Source organism: Malaya genurostris, chromosome 2 (genome assembly GCF_030247185.1).
Source record: "Malaya genurostris strain Urasoe2022 chromosome 2, Malgen_1.1, whole genome shotgun sequence".
Classification (NCBI taxonomy): Eukaryota; Metazoa; Arthropoda; class Insecta; order Diptera; family Culicidae; genus Malaya; species Malaya genurostris.
Window position 1 is genome coordinate 269879370 of NC_080571.1, and position 18992 is coordinate 269898361.

The window sequence follows — 18992 nt, forward strand, 5'->3', positions numbered from 1 at the left end:
GAATTCAATTAGAAAACAAATCGAATAAAGACGAAATTCTTTTTGTGTTTATTTATTCAGTGAATATAGAGTAAAAGTGGAAAAAACGGAATACCTTTTAAAGATAAACCAACAGTTCATCGATTTATCAAAAATTGATCATAGAATATACCATAATTTCTAAATAGAAATTGAAACCAAAGTCTGAACATTTATGCTGTCAATGTTACATTCGCCCTTCTTAGAAAAATAGCTGAAATGAAATTAATTATTATTTTATTTTCTGTTATTTTTGATAGCGTGTAAAATATGTTTTCCGTAGATGGATTCTCAGTGCACAAGTTTGTCAATAATTATTGTTTATGTTTAAAACGCCGACAGCTTACTGTATTTTAATGTGCGTTCCGGAATTCTAATCAACAATACTGGAAATGGATGAAACATTTTCTGTTAATTTGAAGGAAGTAAAACAGGATCTTATACTAGGCATAATTGAATGCAACAAACGCGGATTGATACAAAGTGCAAAATGGCTCTCTGAATTGAACCATGGACTAACAGACCTGCAGGTTAATTTGTGTGGTAAGTCGTTTGAGAATTTACATCTCGGTATCGCAGAAGATGAGTACGATGATTATGTGTTGGCCAAAAGTTATTTCGATGTACGCGAGTACGATCGATCTGCGTACTTTACGCGGAACTGTAGGTCATCAGTTCCCAAATTTCTTCACATGTACGCAACCTATATGTCCAAGGAAAAGAAGCGGTTGGATAATATGAGCGATAATTCGATAGTAAATTCTAACAGTCATGTGAAAGATTTCTCCGAATTGTTGGCGTCATTGCGTGCAGATCACGGACAGCGAAGACTTGATGGTTATTGTCTGTACCTTTACGGAGTCATTCTAAAGAAGTTGGATTTGAATCAAATGGCTGTGCAAATCTTTGTGGAAGCTATTAATGCGACACCGACAATGTGGGGCTCTTGGCTGGAACTAGCTCCCCTTATTACGGATAAAAATATGCTCCAAAATCTTAAACTGCCGAATCATTGGATGAAGCAAATATTCATAGGTTACACGAATATTGAGCTATTCTTGAATGACGAAGGTATTAAAATATTTGAAAATCTTCAAATCGCCGGTTTCGGAAAATGTATATTTATACCGACCCAGCTGGCGATAGCGTTTTCCAACAAACGCGATGTGGACAAGTCTATTGAAATATTCCAACATTTGCACGAAGTAGATCCATACCGATTGGACAATCTGGATTCGTACTCTAATTTGTTGTTCGTGAAAGACATGAAGACTGAAATGGCACATCTAGCCCATAAGGCAGTAGACATTAATAAGTACAGTCCGGAAACTTGTTGTGTGGTCGGAAACTATTACAGCATTCGAGCCGATCACCACAAGGCGGTAGTGTATTTTCAGCGGGCACTGAAATTGAATCCCAGATACCTTTCTGCGTGGACGCTGATGGGTCACGAATTTATGGAAATGAAAAACACCAACGCTGCCATTCAAAGTTATCGACAGGCAGTTGGTAGGGTTTATTGAATGTAAAACAAAGAATGTTGTTTGGAATAATGTTTTTTTTTGTCTTGCAGAAGTCAACCGCAGAGATTTCCGAGCTTGGTACGGTCTTGGTCAGGCATATGAAATCCTCAAGATGCCATTTTATAGTTTGCATTATTATAAAGCAGCCCAACAGCTTCGCCCCTACGACAGTCGCATGCTGGTAGCATTAGGTGAAACGTACGAAAAGTTGGATAAACCTTCCAACGCATTGAAATGTTATCAGAAAGCTTACAACGTTGGCGATATTGAAGGTGTCGCACTGTATAATTTAGCCCGGCTTTACGAAAAGCAGGATGAAATCGATAAGGCCGTCCCCGCGTTGCTGAGATTCTGTTCGGATGAGAAAGCCGTAGCCGACAAAAGTTCTCTTTGTCATGCCTACATGACGTTAGGCAATTTCTACGAAAAGAAAGAACAATTCGATAAAGCCTCACATTTCGCGTATAAATGCTTAGAACACGAAGAGACGAAGAAAGAAGCGGAAGCATTGCTCAAAACTATTGCCAACAAAAGGTCTCTGAAAGCAGTTACAGCAGCTGTAGTTAAGGAAGACGAAACAGATCCAACCAGCGAGGGTAAAGGGAAACCTTCCGATATGGACTTGGAGGAAATCGAGATGGACGAAAGTAGCGTGAGCCGAATGGTCGATTTGGTTATGGCCCAGGACGACATGTTAGTTGAAAACGAAGAACCAGAGTTTCAGCTGGAACAAGCGGCGGAACTTGAAAATTCTTCACTGTCCATCATCATGGAGGACGGTCCGAATGAATAGAATAGCATTCCGTTTGGTGTTTATAAAAATTAAATCCGCTCTTTAAACATGGTATACAATTCTTATATCCGAATATCAAGCATTTGCGTTTTTCCCGTTATGATGGAATTCGATTTCTGCTTTGTACTTTAGTGGGTTTCATGCTTCTGGGAAGCTCGATTGAAACGACTCTGTCAGTCTTTTTTGTGACTCACGCTAGGCAAACCTATATAATTTTATTACTTGGAGATTCTTCAAATAAGGACAAATACATATTTCCTATTGGCCACATTTAAAAACTTTCGAAAAGATCATAAAAAAACCCTATACGATTCCGAAGTAGCAGAATGTGACAATGTCAAACATAAATAACAGAACTTTAGAAGTACAAGTTTAGAAAAGCTTCAGAGAACAACTGAATCAAGTTTGTTTGGGTACCATAGCAACGCAAAAACCAAAACTGAACCTGAAAAGAGAACAATTCAATCACGACAGAACAGTATCGTATACCACGGATACGGAAAATCTTGTGAATAAGTATTTCCGAGAAAAATATTTATCAAACATGTTACGAGGAGCCAATACCGGCACCATACTATGCGAAGAACAGTCCAAATTCGTCCTCGAACGGATCAGCACCGTTGAAAAGCATTTCAGTGAACTGTGCGAAGCGTTTGCCGAGTTCACGCGGAAGGTGGCCCGTTTGCGTGACAAATCCGACGAGTTGGCTCACACGACGCAGGATTTCTCTAGTGTGGAAAAGTACAACAAATCACTGTCGAGTGGTCTATCGAGCCTGTCCAAGGCGATCACGTTGCTCGGCGATTTTCAAGACTTGCAGGTAAAGAGACTGGAGAATCGGATTGTTTCGGAACTGTCTCAGTACGAAGTTGTGTGCAAACACTGCAAAGACAGTGTGAAGGATGCAATTATAAGCAGGGATAAAGAATTAGCTAAGCGGAAACAGCTGGACCAGGCCAGGACAAGAATTGCTCGAGGTAATAGAACTTCCAAGGACTCGGAGTTGATCAAATCCAACATGGAAGTCTCCAAAAGTTTGAAAGAAATAGAAGAAATCGTTGGAAAATTCGAAAAGCAGAAATTAACAGATTTGAAGAATCTGTTGATGGAATTTGTAATGATAGAGTTGAAATTTCACACCAACGCCGTTGAAGTACTGTCCGCTACGTATCAGGACATTTCTGACATTGACGAGCAAAAGGACTATCAGGTAATATAATTTATAAAACAGTTAAGTTAATCGAACAAATACTCGGGGTAAAAATTTTAACATAAACATCCGAGATTACTAATGGGTTATTTTTGTTCATGCTTCACAAAAGGGATTTTACAAAGAAATCAAACGCCAAAACAGGGTAATACAGCTAGAAACCAATACACAGAAACTACAAATATTCTTACGAAAAATCCGCTTTAATTTCCTATCACAGCAATTCAAAAAATACCTGCAACAGGACGAGCTCTCTGATCGATACTTTCTGCAACGGATCAAATCGCAATCGATGGGCGCCCTTAGTTCGATGTTTGCAGCCAGTTCTACCGGCAATCGGAAAAACAAAAGCTTGAGTTCAACGTCTTTGAACTCATCTCAGGAGCAGGAAACGAGCCCAGTTACTACTGTCACTCATCAAGATTCGTCTCGGATGGTTACTGCAAAACGGAAGGGCAGTGTAGCAGCAACTGGTCCGAATTCCGTCGAATCAATGGTGATTACTTTAAAATATTTACATCAACGTTCAAAACAGTTTCAGGTTTTCATCAATGCTTTTAGGATTCAACGAAACTTTCCAATGATTCCAAATCAACAACAGAGAACAGTGATACGGATGACGATTCGGATACTGCTACCGATTCTGACGAACAAGCGGCGAAACTGTCTCACCAAAACCTCAAAGAGGTTGGCAAGGTTGATCCAAAATTTACTATTATTAGACTCAAAGATTACAACTAAGAAGGTGGATTAGTTTAGTATTAAAAAAACATCTGAATTTTCACAGAATCTAGAAGAACCCTTCAATGTAATGCACAAAAGCCAAAGTCCCACTACGAAGTATTTTATTAAGTCTATCAACGGAATTGTTCGAAACTTGAAGTTATAAGTCTCAAGAAAAGTGGTGCCGCATGATTGTTTTGTTCGATTTATTTTGTTTTTAGCATTAATTCACATCTATATGTGCGATGCATGGGTATGATTGTTGTAATAAAACAAAATCTGTTAAATCGATAATTTCACATTCATATTCCCTACGTCTAGCCATACTAAACCAAAGCTTTCGTTAAGTGCATATGAAACGCTTCATGTTCGAACTTTTTCGCTTGATTCGTTGAAATAAAATTATGTAGGTGCTTTTGAAAAATTATTCGATTGTTTTCATTTTGTATATCCCTAGATGCAATGAGCTGCTTAGAAAGCCTATGTTTCTTGTTTTATTTTTCGGCGGCTTCTACACCTGCTTGCTGCATGAGATCGGTGATACTTTTCTCCAAGTCGTCTATCCTTGTACCCATATCATCGATACGAGAAATTATCTGGTCGGACATAGTCTGGAACTTGTCCTGCACATTTTGTAGCAAGTTTTGAACCTGAAATGCATGATTATTCGGTTATACAGACAGAAAATATGTCAATTATGAGACGTGCGAAAAGAATCACACTGTTGAATGATAGAATACTCACGTAAATTGTCAACTCTTGCATATTTTTGGGATCAACATTGCTTCCCAGAGAATAGTTTAGATCGGCATCGCTGTCGATTTCCGACTTCAGCTCTGCCATATCGAAGGACTTTTGGCGTTCAATTTTGCCGACTTTTGTGTTCCACGAAACAAGTAAAAAAAATTATCAGTTGTACTGATAAATGCCGCGATAAACAGAACTTGACTATACAAGATACTGTTGCATAGAGCTTTAACTTTCAACTGTTTTTCGATTTAATAAAAGGCGTGTCTTTAGTATCCTTAGAGTCCCTTTGTTTCTTAGGAGATATACGCGATTGTTTGATGAAATATGTAAAACTTGAGATGTGGGTGGAAAAGTCAAAATAATAGACTTGTTCCAGTATTATTGAGCACTGGTATTGCTGAATGCTTCCTTTTCTGACCTTCGTATATACGGATGAAAAGATAAGGTAGTATTTCTGATCTGCTTCTTCCCTAAGACAAGACCTGACAACTGGCTTCTTATTCTTCCTTCCGAATCATCCTTCTCGTCATTTTCGCCCTGTGGAATAAATACCAACGTATCGGCTACAGTGTAGCCATATTTACAGATTTTTTTAATAACTATGCTAGGAAAAAAATATCACATTTAAATTTTTAGACTTTAGGTTTTTGATTTGAAATAAACATAAAACATGTTTTGGTGAATGCATTTCTTTATTATATATTAATGCTTAAAAACAATTAATTGATCTTTGATGACAAAACACGAAATATCTCATGTTGAACGAAAAATCGAATCCATTGTTGACATATTACCGGATCTTTTGGAAACCGGAAAAAGTCAGATTTGGATAGAAATGCTTAATGCGACCACAGTGTGGAACACAACAGTTCATTCTTCTCGCAAAACTAAACACACTTTTGAGTTTACACTAATTTAACAAATCTTTTTTGGTTACACTTTAATTCACTAAAAAGAAAAACGGCTTGATGCCTATTTTAATTACACAGTCCTGCCACTATAATCATTTATTACCAATGAGATTGAAAAAAAGTGAAAAATTCTCCTAAAATTTTCATTTTCATTGGTGAGCTAAAATTATACATTTTAATAAATTTGTTTTCTGATTTTCTTTATACTTGGCATCATTGCTCGCGTACCCTGCAAAAGTTTTTTCTTTTCACAATGTGCAGGTGGCAACATCAAAATCAGCCAATCAGAAACTGGTCCATTTTGGAACAAAAGCAGCCCCCCCAGATGTCAGGTCTTGTCTTAGCTTCTTCCTTCAACCTTTGTTACATTGTGCCTAAGACAAGACCTGACAACTGGCTTCTTATTCTTCCTTCCGAATCATCCTTCTCGTCATTTTCGCCCTGTGGAATAAATACCAACGTATCGGCTACAGTGTAGCCATATTTACAGATTTTTTTAATAACTATGCTAGGAAAAAAATATCACATTTAAATTTTTAGACTTTAGGTTTTTGATTTGAAATAAACATAAAACATGTTTTGGTGAATGCATTTCTTTATTATATATTAATGCTTAAAAACAATTAATTGATCTTTGATGACAAAACACGAAATATCTCATGTTGAACGAAAAATCGAATCCATTGTTGACATATTACCGGATCTTTTGGAAACCGGAAAAAGTCAGATTTGGATAGAAATGCTTAATGCGACCACAGTGTGGAACACAACAGTTCATTCTTCTCGCAAAACTAAACACACTTTTGAGTTTACACTAATTTAACAAATCTTTTTTGGTTACACTTTAATTCACTAAAAAGAAAAACGGCTTGATGCCTATTTTAATTACACAGTCCTGCCACTATAATCATTTATTACCAATGAGATTGAAAAAAAGTGAAAAATTCTCCTAAAATTTTCATTTTCATTGGTGAGCTAAAATTATACATTTTAATAAATTTGTTTTCTGATTTTCTTTATACTTGGCATCATTGCTCGCGTACCCTGCAAAAGTTTTTTCTTTTCACAATGTGCAGGTGGCAACATCAAAATCAGCCAATCAGAAACTGGTCCATTTTGGAACAAAAGCAGCCCCCCCAGATGTCAGGTCTTGTCTTAGCATTGTGCTGGAACAAAGAGAAATGTCACACCTTCGGAAGGAAGTGGATTCTGCTGTGCGTACAATGCGATGGTAGATGTAGGGTGCCTTCAATTTCAATTCTGAAAGAGATCGAAATCAAATCAACGGAGTTGACGAAAAATTTTCGTTTAGAAATCATGAATTAACTATTTGTTTTATTCTTTTTCTCCGTTTTTGCACGTTTAGTGTTGACTTTAAGCAAAGACATCATATTAACAAGATATCCAGCTCTCACATTTCCCGAACAAATCATTGGCAACATCCTTTTTTGCGAGCATGTCGCCCTCAGGTGAGTCCGCATCGAATCTCATACATATAAGTAGGGGAGAAAAATGTCAAATTCGTGCGCGCCAAAGTAGCAGGACTGCGCACCCATACAATTGACATGATATGTTGAATGTGATGCCGTGCGATGGCGTTGCTGAACTGAAGATTGATTTCGCTCCAAGCTGACAGGGTCTGCTTTAAGTTAAGTTAGAAATAAAAATTTTATAACAATATATAAATAAAAGTTTAAGTTTTTCGGATATTTAAAGCTTCTTCCTAGAATTCCTGCATAAATTTGCAAGAAACCAAAAAATTAGCGAACGATAGTCAGCGTCATTCATTCCTCTCGCTGGGGTGTAATAAAATGGCGTAAGTCGCCTGACTTTTACACTAAAACATTCATAACGTGAGCAAAAATGCGATGACATTTATAGGATCACTGTTAATCGGGTTGATCGAGCACAAAAAAATTACGGAGTTGTATTCAAGACACGACTGAGAACAATGACATTAAAGATTATACAATTCTTTGGTTCACACCTAGGACTAGGACTAGGAAAACTGACTTCTTTTTCCAGAAAAATATATTTCTTCTTATTCTTAGCTCTGAACTCATTTTTATCAGATGTATGTTTTAAGTAATCTAATCTAATTAATCTAATAAATTTTTCAAAAATACTTTTTTTGGCAATTAATTTTCGCCGTTTTGTTAACTGAAGCATCCAACATACACAATTTGAAAAAATACTAACACTGAGTCAGACCAGCAAATTATTCAATATAAAACTACATTATTACCGAAGATACTGAAAGCACTTTCAATTCCACCTTGCAGTTATATTATTTTAATAACTAGTACCACAGACTAACAGACAGGACACTCAAATTAGATTCTTTAACCATATAAACGGTCATTTCGAATATTCCTTTAGTTGGGACAGTACTCGCATATGTCATGATGGCGCCACGTTACCCTATCAAAAACATCATGTCTGTCATCTAGACTGTGTTTATTTTTTTCATTTACCAACCGAGCTACCATTCATGCAAAATCACCTGTGATGAATTGATTTGTATACCTCCAAACGAATTTCATGCAGGATACAGATTTAATACATATTGCCAAAACTATATACAGAATTGTGCCTACTTCTCATCCTCCAACGCAATACAAAATCGAACCCGTTTTGTTACAATATTTACTTGGTTCTGGTCTGCCGCCACTTATTTCGGGTGAAAAATCAAAAATAGTCTAGATGAACAACGTTGAGAAAAATAAATGTTTACCTTCCAACATCGCCAAAAAAATTTAAATATATTATCAACGTAATCCAATAATTTATTGTGACGATTTATTATCAAATATTTTGATGAAATCAGGCATCCCTGCAAGCAGCTGATCGGTGTTGACAAACCACTACTAGGGGAAACCAACTAGTAAAAAAGCTTTTACGTAACACAAGGGGTGTACCGATAGTAAATAGTTCGCGCAGTGCAATGTAGGTGGAACTAGTGCATCACGAAAAATAATTTTTATAAGAATTTACTCATACTGTCATGTCTGTTAGTCTGTGCTAGTACTCCCCGCATTTTTTCTCAATTTTTACGAGCTGCAATTGATAAACATTTTTCGTTTTTTTTTGTGGATATATAAGGTTATAAAATCGTAACCACAGTTCGAATTTGCTTCACTCGCTTTCGTAAAAAATCTCCTTATCCGAGAATCACAATCGCAAATTAAAAATATGTGTTATTTTTTGAATTCCGAAAATCCATTCAAATTCAGTATTTTATCGAAAAAAAAAATAACAGAAACAACACTTAGTTTTAACGACATTGAACTGAAAATCGATTCAGTTTCGAACCTGATTCTTGTATCGAATTTACTCACATCCCCGTTGATAAGTGCGAACCCAACTAAGTCTCATGAAATTTGTTTGTTTGATGAAACGTGGGTCAGTTTCAGTTTTCTCAAGCAAAGACGACATAAGCGTGCATGTTTGATTATTATTTCGAGTCACACATAAACCAAATATGTATCGCAAATAAATTATATGTATTTATGAATGTGTTAATTTAAAAGTTACTCGACTTACACCATTTCATTACAATCCAGCCCGCTTGTAAGGAATTCTGGCAACCGTCAGAAGGCTAGCTGCATTCCGGCTACTGTCAAAATTGTCCAGGCGAAAGCGTTATTATCTCGCCGTACGTGTCTTGTTTATTTCCCTCATCTTTCTTTTTTCCTTTTTTATATTCGACTTCATTTGGTATTCGTCAATCCCGCATGTACGTACAAGAAACGAATCTTGAGACGAGGTAAATGAGATTGAAATATGGGTATGTTTGGTAGTGAGAAAGCAATGCTATTGGCAATAACATTTTCCACGATTAGTATATATGAAGGGCAACATCTTATTGCCTTTCATATGTATCTTTTATTGAAAAAATAAAACCAAGACGCTTAAAATGTAGAACCGATTCAAAACGGTTCTGCCAACCTTGTATGGCAGAATCCGACAGAAAAGAACCGTTAATTACCGCTAGGCGAAATTCTCTGTCGGAAACGGTTGTTGCATTGTTGCCAGACTTTTGCCGGAATTCTGCCAGATATAGCCAGCCATCTAGGGGGGAAATCTGCCCGCCGCGTACAAGTGGGAGCTAGAGGAATGGATTATGCTAACTAACCCACTTAGAAAAAAACGTTCAACGGTGGTCCTTCATTGGTCCAATACGTTGGATCATTGGTCCAATGAAAATCCTATCAATCGTTCAACGGGAGGCCAACACGGGACCTTCGTTTGCCGATTTTGAAACAGACCGTTGAACCGAATTCCATTTTTTTCGTTCAACAAACCCGGCATACAGAGGTCCATTGTTGAGCCATTTTTAACATGAGCAGTTGGAGCCCCGTTGGACTAGTTTTACTGCAGAATTTCTGAAGTTTTTTCCACTTATTTGTTTAAACTAACAATACATACCTGCACAATACTTCTACTTCACGTAGAATAACAACAAATTTTCGTTCCATGTAAAGGTAAAACTTATTTTTTACACTATTTTTGCAAGACAAAAAACAACAACAAACCGTTCCAGCAAATTAAACGAATATTTCGTGCAATATGTCGTTCAACAAGCACTCAAAAACCAACAAAATTGAACGGCCTGCTGAGAAGGTTTTGATTTCATGCTGAAATCCACATGGAATTTAGTGTGAACATTTTTCGCCCATTCGGATTTGATTCGGATTTCCGTCCGAACTGATAATGTGGGTATCATCGCTGTTATTCCAAAATATTATACTCCTAAATTCAATTGTTTCGTAATCAGATATACATTCAACTGTAAATTTTTACTTATTTTGAAAAAAAAATTCTGGTTGAATTTATGATTTCTTTAAGCGTTTTAAAAGCAAAGTTGGACGTTTTAATTGGCACAATAATTATTTTTGTGTATACGAATGTAACATTTCGGCTTAACCGAGCGATGTAGTTGAAACCACTGCATCTCTAAATTTTTCAATTTCTATGCGCGCAACGTATCATAGTGACTTTTTCACGATTTTTAGCTATAAAAGTAATTTTTATTATGTCGTTTGTAATTTGATTGTTTGCATTGGACAGTATGATAGGTCGTATTTTAATGGTTGACTTGACACATGAGTCGTCTTCCTTCTGTTTGTTAAGTCGTTTTGGAAAAGTCGCAGTGTACAGATTACACAGAAAGATTTGTTAGAGAATCTATAGTGAATTGAGAAACGGTATTCGGGTAATGCGTGTATTAGAACAATACTAACAAAATGCAATAAAAACTCGGTTTGTTAACTTCTGTTTCTAAGGTCGTAATGAACATTTTATACAGATTTGGAATAATCGTGTAAGTTTTACTTTATTTTTACAGTGCATCAGGGCTGTCAAACTGTGTGCTTTTTTAAATGTTTGTTTTGCTACGTAGATTCGTATCGATTCCTTGTGAAAATCGGTGTACGGAATTTTATCCAAACAGTGCAGGTTTTAAAATTAGAGCGTAAATCACGCATTAAGCGGTATGTGTGCAACTAGGAACCTAGAGTTTGACTATAAATAGCGCAATATATTTTTTTCGTCATAACTGGGAGAGCTTTTTTGAAATACGCCCTGGACGAGCCACTTTGTGATAAATCCAGAAGGATTGGTATCAGGAGCGGCAGTTTTGTTTCAAAAGGCTGACTAATTGTTGAAAAAATGCTCGGACAAAATGAAGATCCCTCTTCCATAGGTGACTGGTATCGAGAAAAACGGCTCGGCAGCGGTGGATTTGGAGTCGTCACTCTATGGAAAAATCAGCAAACGAAGGAGATGGTTGGTAAGTGATTAAACTGGTGTTCTGTTGTAGCAGTTTAATTAACCAAGAACTTGGTTTTTCGATAGCGATAAAAAAGTTTCACATTCTTCAAGATAAGAGTGAGATGACCGACAAACATTGCGAACGCTGGCGGAACGAGGTATTACTGATGACGAATAAAGTACGGAATGAAAATATTGTTCGCACAGTGCAGGTCCAACCGGAGAGCTTTCTTGTCGAATTGATTAGTAATTCAGTCAGTAAACTGCCCATTCTTTGTATGGAATACTGCGAGGGTGGTGATTTAAGAAAGGTCTTGAATCGAGCATCCAATTGCAGTGGATTGAGTGAGCTAGAAGTGAGAGATATTCTGCGATCGCTACGAAATGCTATCTCGTGTTTGCACAGCCTTAAGATAACGCATCGTGATATCAAACCAGAGAACATTGTATTGAAGCGGGAGGGCGATAGAGTTGTATATAAACTAACCGATTTGGGGTATGCCAAAGCATTGGACAAGCAAAGTTTGAATGCAAGTTTAGTAGGAACGGTCGAATACATAGCACCAGATTTGATTTATTGTGATCGGTACAACTGTTCTGTCGATTACTGGTCAATGGGCATAATCGGGTTTGAAATTATCTGCGGGATTCGTCCATTTATTCCGCACACCTCGGTTGCAAAGTGGATGATGCATGTGCAGCAGAAAAGCTCCATGCACATTGCTATCACCGAAGACAATCGCGACAATTATGTTTACCACAGTGATGTTTTTCTCGAGAATCATATTTCACCGGATCTGAAGAAACATCTGGAAATGTGGCTCCGGTTGGCTTTGGAATGGAATCCGAAGCAACGTGGTTATGTTTTCCAAGTCGTTGCTAAAGAGGAGGCTGAGCAACAGCTTAAATCGGTAACATTTGCCGATAGCCCAGCTGATCGGAAACAGCCAGTTCAAGTATTGAAAGTCTTCTCTATGCTGGATGAGATTTTGCAAAAGAAATTTCTTACAATGTTCTGTTTGTACAACTGCCGTTTCCTAAGTCTGGAAATTAACGAGTCGAGCGATTTGAACATGATTAAAAGTCATATTGAAGCTGAAACGGGCATTTCAGCTGACGCAATAGAATTTGTGCTTCCTCTTGAGCAAAAGTTGCAGCGTGTCACGGAAAGCACAACACCAATCGATCTCTATATCACCGGTTTCTTTGAGAAACCAATGCTCTATGTAGTCAACAAGCAAAGTGCCATTATTCAACCGGATCTGAAACCGGAAATACCAAAAAGTGTATCGGATGTGTTCCAGAACATTAGGGTGAAGTTGAAACCGCACATGCTGCGGCAGTTTACTGGCAATGCGCACTATTTTGTCGCAAATCAACAGCGACTGTATGTTTTAACGTTGGAAGGTATTAAAAATTATGCCTTGGCATTGAACGAAGACATTGTTCAATGTAAGGACGAGGTCGGTCAGCTGAATAAGATTACGTATGGAATAAGTGGAGGCTTGGAGTACCACAAGTTGACGTTGAGTCATACTAAGGAAAGGGCAACAAGAAAGAAGGTATGCTAATTGCAGTTTAGCTCATTGAGAACCGAATTGATTTGTTTTAAATTATTGCAGCTATCGAATAGTGTTCTAGAGGAAACTTTCAACTTATGGGAAGAACGTTGCTCCCGAATGGAACAGAGCATCTTGAAGTTGATTGAGGTGACCGACAAAATTACTAAACGCTATGACTCGGTACTGAAGCGTAGCCGTGATTCTGTTGGTCACCATCTACTGAAAGATTACGAGCAACTGGATCACTTCAACCTGAAAGGGCTCGACGGTCGATACGAAATTGTCCGAGCGCAGATATTGGAAAAGAATACGCATGAAAAATCGCACATCGATATGCTGCAGGCGGTCTACGAGTGTTTGAAGAAGCGTGATGTTTTACTGCGGGATTATGCATTTAAGGAACTGCAGCAGTAAGTTCAATTGTTCAATTTATAGTGATGCAAACTAAATCTGTTTTATCACATTGTAGACAGTTGATTGACATTCGTCGTGAAATGCAGGAGATTCGCAAAGCCTTACAGAAGGCTTTAGAACATGCCGACAAATACAAGAAAGAATTAGCCAGAATGACTTTGGAACACAGTGATAATATTTGGAATTTGATACAAAACTTGATAGACACGGCTCACAAACTATATTCGTCTTGTGACGAACAACCCGTTACTCTTTCGGATATGGAACAGATGATGAGCTCAGTTAGTTTGCAAGCAAAACCCACCAACGGTTTACCGAACGGTCCTTCTTTTCATGTCGGTGGCACAGTGTCTACATTGCAGGATTGTATCGACAAAAGTTTAGTGAGCAACAGCTTACTTTGTTTCGGTGAAGGACCGGACGTGGAATCATTGATAGCAGCCAATGATTCGTTGATAATGACGTAGGAAGATTTAGCTATCAGTCAAGCTATGTTGATCACTAACTGTTGCATTTTTATTTCAGGACTAACGATTTAATCACTGATGGTTTTGATTTCTTGAAGTAGTGAGTAGCAATACTCCTTCAGTCAATTATAATGGTGCCTGTCTGTCGTGGACTTTGCAGTTGAAATCAACCTGCTGTTCACTAGTAACTGTTTTCATGTTGTGCCCATACAACGTATTTTATGAAACGGAACGTATCGTCTACTAAAAGCAATTTTAAATTTTGTTAATGTTTGACTATATATTTACAAGATGGCGCCCAAATAAAACTAATGTTAAAAAAATAAATGAGCATATTATTTCTCCTCTTTTTTCCATGTCGATAAGTACTGCATGAGATCAGTAAGTCCGTCGAATTCAGTTCTACTTCTGGGAGGGTCGTTTTTCGGTACTTTTGGGAATACACGTCCTACCGATTCTCGAAATTCTTGCATCTGAAAAAAAGTAGCACGTTCTATTAAGGAAATGCGATTATAAGTGCTCAAACACATGGATTACATTTGTGGCACCCGACATTTTCCAAATTCCGTAGCAGATGGTGCCAGTCCCTAGGACGGCATACAGTGATCCCCAACCGAGCGCTCTCAATGCAAGACTAGCTCCGGTTTCTCGCATAGCAATACTACCGTGGATACCTTTTTCAAAGAACTGAGGATCCGATTTTTTAGCGGACATTATGGTCTTACCAAAACCGGCAATCATCGAAATACCGGCTACTCCTGCCAAAAACGCAGCGGCTGAAATGAAACACTTTTTACAGACACTACTATTTTAGAGCGAAAAAGTACCTCGGAATCGATATTTGCGTTCATCATCAGACAGTACTACTTCGTGCGACGTTGATTTAATTTCTGAAGAATTGGTTGTCGCATCTTGCATGATTTTGGGAAACAAAGTAATTAAAAAATGATACCATTTATTTACTTCCGATTAAATTTATTTTCTACTTTATGTAATGAAATGAAAACAAATCGACGACTCGTGCCAATCGTACTTATATACGATAAAGGTTTGTGTCAAGGATTATATGTGACTTTTTACTGATTTGAGTCCAGAATATGAATATTCTTTTAATTATGGCCAAATTTGTACTAATGGCGCTGTTGCCTCTAAAAAGATAATCGATCATCGTAGCAGAGATAAAAAGATTTTCTATTCATTCGTTTGGTGTATTGATTTAGGCTTTGAACCATTTCGCGAATAATTTTTACTTTTGTTTAAAACGTTTGGATAGCTCAGACAGTATTTGTTTTTTCATTGTCAAAAATATTCTCTTGACAGCATGGTTGTTTTTGACAGTTCGATAGTTATACCTTATGATAAAAAAAGAACCGGAATTTTCAATTTGCAAAGAAGTTGAAAAATTTTCGTGTGGCGATTTTTATAATGGATGAAAATGTAGAACAACGTGCGTGCATCAAATTTTGTGTTGCAAATGAATTTAAGTGTTCCGAAACGTTGAAAATGTTAGAAAAGGCCTTTGGTGAATCGTGTCTAGGAAAAACACTGACATACGAGTGGTATAAACGCTTCAAAGGTGGTCGTACAAGCTTGGATCATGATGAGATCCCTGGCCGCCCAACAACATCTGATACTGAAGAAAACATTCAATCGGCGAAGCCAATTGTGTTGCAAAATCGTTCTGTGCCGATTAGAGAGATTGCTGTGTTATTGGGCATCGCTTATGGATCAACCGAACACATTTTAACTGATGTTTTGGGTTTGAAACGCGTCGCTTCTCGGCTGGTGCCAAAAAAGCTGAATTTCATTCAAAAACAGCGTCGTGTTGATGTGGCCAAAGAGATGATTTCCAACGCAGATAGTGACCCCACATTCATCAAATGCATCATAACTGGTGATGAGGTGTGGATCTATGAAGATGACGTCGAAACCGCACAACAATCGACAGAATGGCGCTTCGAAGGCGAGTCGTTGTTCTAAATTTTCATCCATTATGAAAATCGCCACGAAAATTTTTCAACTTCTTTGTATAGAACCAAACAAAAACTAATCGTACGATATGCGTCAAAATTTGACAGAATGTGTATAAAAGTGTTGCCAACGTTGAGAGAATAAAAGTTTACCGTTTGGACAAGCGCGGGAATTTTAAAATGAAAATTCCGGTTCTTTTTTTATCATAAGGTATGTTTAAGACAAGACCTGACAACTGGCTTTTTATTCTTCCTTTCGAATCATCCTTCTCGTCATTTTCGCCCTGTGGAATAAATACCAACGTATCGGCTACAGCGTAGCCATATTTACAGATAGTTTAATAACTTTATGCTTAGAGTGACTATAATCAGAGTGGCGACAGCTGTTCGTTTGGAATGACAGCTACCAGTTCCAAACGAGCAAACGACCTGTCAATTCAATGTAAAGTTAATGGAATGTTTTTAATTGTTGCCAGCATTACGGATGAGATGTCGTCACTCTGGTTATAGGCACTCTATTTATGCTAAGAAAAAACTATTTATTGAATTTAAATTTCTTAGACTCGATTTTTGATTTGAAATTAACATGAAAAATGTGTTGGTGAATGCATTTTATTATTATATAACAATTACTTGAGCTTTGATGACAAAGCAACAAATATATCTCATGTTGAACGCAAAATCGAATCCATTGTTGACGTATTACCGGATCTTTTGGAAACCGGATAAAGTCAAGCTTGGATAGAAATGCTTAGTGTGACCACAGTGTGGAACACAACAGTTCATTCTTCTCGTAAAACTAAACACACTTTCGAGTTTACACTAATTGAACAAATCTTTTTAGTTACACTTTAAGTCACTAAAAAGAAAAACGGCTTGATGCTGTTTTTAATTACACAGTGCAGCCACTATAAACATTTATTACAAATGAGATCGAAAAAAAGTGTTGGGCTAAAATTATATTATAATTAATAAACTTGTTTTCTGATTTTCGTTATACTTGGCATCATTGCTCGCGTACGCTGCAAAAGTTTTTTCTTTTTACAATGTGCGGGTAGCAACATCAAAATCAGCCAATCAGAAACTGGTCCATTTTGGAACGAAAGCAGCCTCCCAGGTGTCCGGTCTTGTCTTAGGTTATATGCAGATAAAGAAAAAATCTTTCAAATAAGGGTACATTTCAAATGTAATTCTGTGTAATTGGTTTGAATACCATCCGTTAAAGAATACACCTTAAAAATACGGGAATAAATTTTCAACCGAAGTAAGTAATTCTCGAGCTCCTTCTTATGTTCTTTGCAATACAAGTTAATTTACGGATTGTAGTCATTTTTTTCCAGTGCACCATAAATTACGATAATTTTTCATCTGGATGGGTTTCAGTCAAATTGATATACTTAATACAGAATAACTCCAAGAACAACAATGACAACAAAAGCAACAGAACCAGCAACAGTGACGACGAATCAACGGATAAAAGCGTGATTAGTGACCAAGAAGAGAGTCACATAACACAAACTATATTGTGCCTCTAAAAAAAACACGTAATATACTGTGAGCTTAAGTGTGCCACTCTGTGCCCCATGAATAGGTATGTCGTAATATTGATCGATTAATCGAGTAGTCGATTAATAACCCAAATAATCGAGTAATATTTAATCGAATAGCTTAAAACTAATATTCGATTATTGAGCTAATAGAATAATTAAAAAAATCGAATGAATAATCGAGTAATCGATTAATAACCCAGATAATCGAATAAATTTCAATCGATTAGTATCAAAATTATACTCGATTATTGAATAATCGAGTAATTCGAAATTTCCGACATCCCTACCCATGAAACAGCTACTTGTCAAAACTGAGCCCTTTGCCGCATCTGTGTAACTGTATGAAAACGAAAGTGCCAATATTGATAAATGCACCAACGCATTTAAAACTCATAGTAGAAGAGAAAGTAAAAGTTACTAGTACACTAGTTTATTCAGAAGAAGCATTATACTTGGTTCAATACCCTTTTTCAAAAGCTTGGAAACCCAGCTCTGGCTAGCCGACTACCGAGAATAACTTGCAATTTTATCGCATTTTGTATTAATATGTGCTTTTTTTTCAAAAGACAGCCGTAATACTAGCAAGATATCATTCGTTCATCATAAATCGAACAACAACGGCTTACGCGATACGAAGTAATGTCGATATATACTGCCTAACCAATAAGGAGAAATATAATAAGACATTGTAAATAAGAAAAAATTGAAATATCTTTATGGAACGATCTCACCAGTATCCGGCTTCTCCTATTCGCATAGCTTTAAACAACTCGAAGATGACAGACCACTATTGAAAAACAAATCAACACATGCGGAAGGTTTGCTGCAAACCAATTTTAAATTTTCACCTTGAATCACACGATTGACGTAAATTTTCACACATTCCATATAAATCTGATAAAAAAAACGTGATTAATCCACCTAGCAGTGAGATGATACTTTTTTGCCTTTCTCTATAGAAAGGTATTAGAATTGCTGGAAAAACCGGCTTTCGAACGGAGTCTCGGAGATCCATAGTGTTATATATCATTCGACTCGGTTCGACGAGATCGGAAAATGTCTGTGTGTGGGTGTGCGTATGTGTGTGTATATGTGTGCACTTTTCGAAGATATTTTTACAGCTCAATTTTCTCAGAGATGGCGCGACCGATTTTAACAAACTTAGACTCGTTTGAAAGCTACTGTCGGGCCATTGATCAAGTTCGGAGATCAAATGATTGTGACTTTGGGTTCCGAAGATATGATGGTATAAGTGACGTAACCGACAAAACACGTTGTTTTTACCGCTTTTACCGCGCACCGTTGTTTTATACCGCTTAAAACTGCATG

At 37.2% G+C, this 18992-nt stretch overlaps 5 protein-coding genes across 7 annotated transcripts; 3 read left to right on the plus strand and 2 right to left on the minus strand.

Moving 5' to 3' along the window:
* The first annotated feature begins 309 nt into the window (after window positions 1-309).
* Window positions 310-2381, plus strand: LOC131429984 (cell division cycle protein 23 homolog). Its single transcript, XM_058594577.1, has 2 exons — window positions 310-1527; window positions 1592-2381. The coding sequence occupies exons 1-2, from the start codon at window positions 411-413 to the stop codon at window positions 2332-2334; spliced, it is 1860 nt and encodes a 619-aa protein (XP_058450560.1). The 5' UTR covers window positions 310-410; the 3' UTR covers window positions 2335-2381.
* Window positions 2382-2729: 348 nt separating this feature from the next.
* Window positions 2730-4454, plus strand: LOC131429985 (CBY1-interacting BAR domain-containing protein homolog). 3 transcript variants are annotated; one of them, XM_058594578.1, is made up of 5 exons: window positions 2730-3544; window positions 3657-3689; window positions 3765-4040; window positions 4106-4240; window positions 4332-4454. In XM_058594578.1, exons 1-5 carry the CDS (start codon window positions 2879-2881, stop codon window positions 4431-4433), a joined length of 1212 nt encoding a protein of 403 aa, XP_058450561.1. In that variant the 5' UTR covers window positions 2730-2878; the 3' UTR covers window positions 4434-4454. The 3 variants fall into 3 exon arrangements, with proteins under 3 accessions (XP_058450561.1, XP_058450563.1, XP_058450562.1); XM_058594580.1 differs by having other exon boundaries at window positions 4106-4384; XM_058594579.1 differs by lacking the exon at window positions 3657-3689 and having other exon boundaries at window positions 2731-3544.
* LOC131429986 (heat shock factor-binding protein 1) lies at window positions 4443-5426 on the minus strand. Its single transcript, XM_058594581.1, has 2 exons — window positions 5012-5426; window positions 4443-4917 (listed from the first exon to the last, which is right to left on the minus strand). The coding sequence occupies exons 1-2, from the start codon at window positions 5108-5110 to the stop codon at window positions 4762-4764; spliced, it is 255 nt and encodes an 84-aa protein (XP_058450564.1). The 5' UTR covers window positions 5111-5426; the 3' UTR covers window positions 4443-4761.
* Window positions 5427-11338: 5912 nt separating this feature from the next.
* Window positions 11339-14470, plus strand: LOC131429987 (inhibitor of nuclear factor kappa-B kinase subunit alpha). The gene is made up of 5 exons (XM_058594582.1): window positions 11339-11719; window positions 11785-13262; window positions 13323-13672; window positions 13732-14139; window positions 14202-14470. The coding sequence occupies exons 1-5, from the start codon at window positions 11599-11601 to the stop codon at window positions 14242-14244; spliced, it is 2400 nt and encodes a 799-aa protein (XP_058450565.1). The 5' UTR covers window positions 11339-11598; the 3' UTR covers window positions 14245-14470.
* On the minus strand, window positions 14397-15170 carry LOC131429989 (transmembrane protein 242). Its single transcript, XM_058594583.1, has 3 exons — window positions 14971-15170; window positions 14681-14919; window positions 14397-14616 (listed from the first exon to the last, which is right to left on the minus strand). Exons 1-3 carry the CDS (start codon window positions 15059-15061, stop codon window positions 14479-14481), a joined length of 468 nt encoding a protein of 155 aa, XP_058450566.1. The 5' UTR covers window positions 15062-15170; the 3' UTR covers window positions 14397-14478.
* Between the last annotated feature and the right edge of the window lie 3822 nt (window positions 15171-18992).

Bases quoted from the DNA above. Each gene is read 5' to 3' on its own strand.
- LOC131429984 (XM_058594577.1), top strand. From the start codon at position 411: ATGGATGAAACATTTTCTGTTAATTTGAAGGAAGTAAAACAGGATCTT. The intron at 1,528-1,591 runs GTAGGGTTTATT...TTTGTCTTGCAG, and splicing joins AAGTTATCGACAGGCAGTTG to AAGTCAACCGCAGAGATTTC.
- LOC131429985 (XM_058594578.1), top strand. From the start codon at position 2,879: ATGTTACGAGGAGCCAATACCGGCACCATACTATGCGAAGAACAGTCC. The intron at 3,545-3,656 runs GTAATATAATTT...GCTTCACAAAAG, and splicing joins ACGAGCAAAAGGACTATCAG to GGATTTTACAAAGAAATCAA. The intron at 3,690-3,764 runs GTAATACAGCTA...TTCCTATCACAG, and splicing joins AAATCAAACGCCAAAACAGG to CAATTCAAAAAATACCTGCA.
- LOC131429986 (XM_058594581.1), bottom strand. From the start codon at position 5,110: ATGGCAGAGCTGAAGTCGGAAATCGACAGCGATGCCGATCTAAACTAT. The intron at 4,918-5,011 runs GTGAGTATTCTA...CATGCATTTCAG, and splicing joins TGCAAGAGTTGACAATTTAC to GTTCAAAACTTGCTACAAAA.
- LOC131429987 (XM_058594582.1), top strand. From the start codon at position 11,599: ATGCTCGGACAAAATGAAGATCCCTCTTCCATAGGTGACTGGTATCGA. The intron at 11,720-11,784 runs GTAAGTGATTAA...GTTTTTCGATAG, and splicing joins GCAAACGAAGGAGATGGTTG to CGATAAAAAAGTTTCACATT. The intron at 13,263-13,322 runs GTATGCTAATTG...AAATTATTGCAG, and splicing joins AAAGGGCAACAAGAAAGAAG to CTATCGAATAGTGTTCTAGA.
- LOC131429989 (XM_058594583.1), bottom strand. From the start codon at position 15,061: ATGCAAGATGCGACAACCAATTCTTCAGAAATTAAATCAACGTCGCAC. The intron at 14,920-14,970 runs GTACTTTTTCGC...GTTTCATTTCAG, and splicing joins ACGCAAATATCGATTCCGAG to CCGCTGCGTTTTTGGCAGGA. The intron at 14,617-14,680 runs GTAATCCATGTG...ACTTTTTTTCAG, and splicing joins AAATGTCGGGTGCCACAAAT to ATGCAAGAATTTCGAGAATC.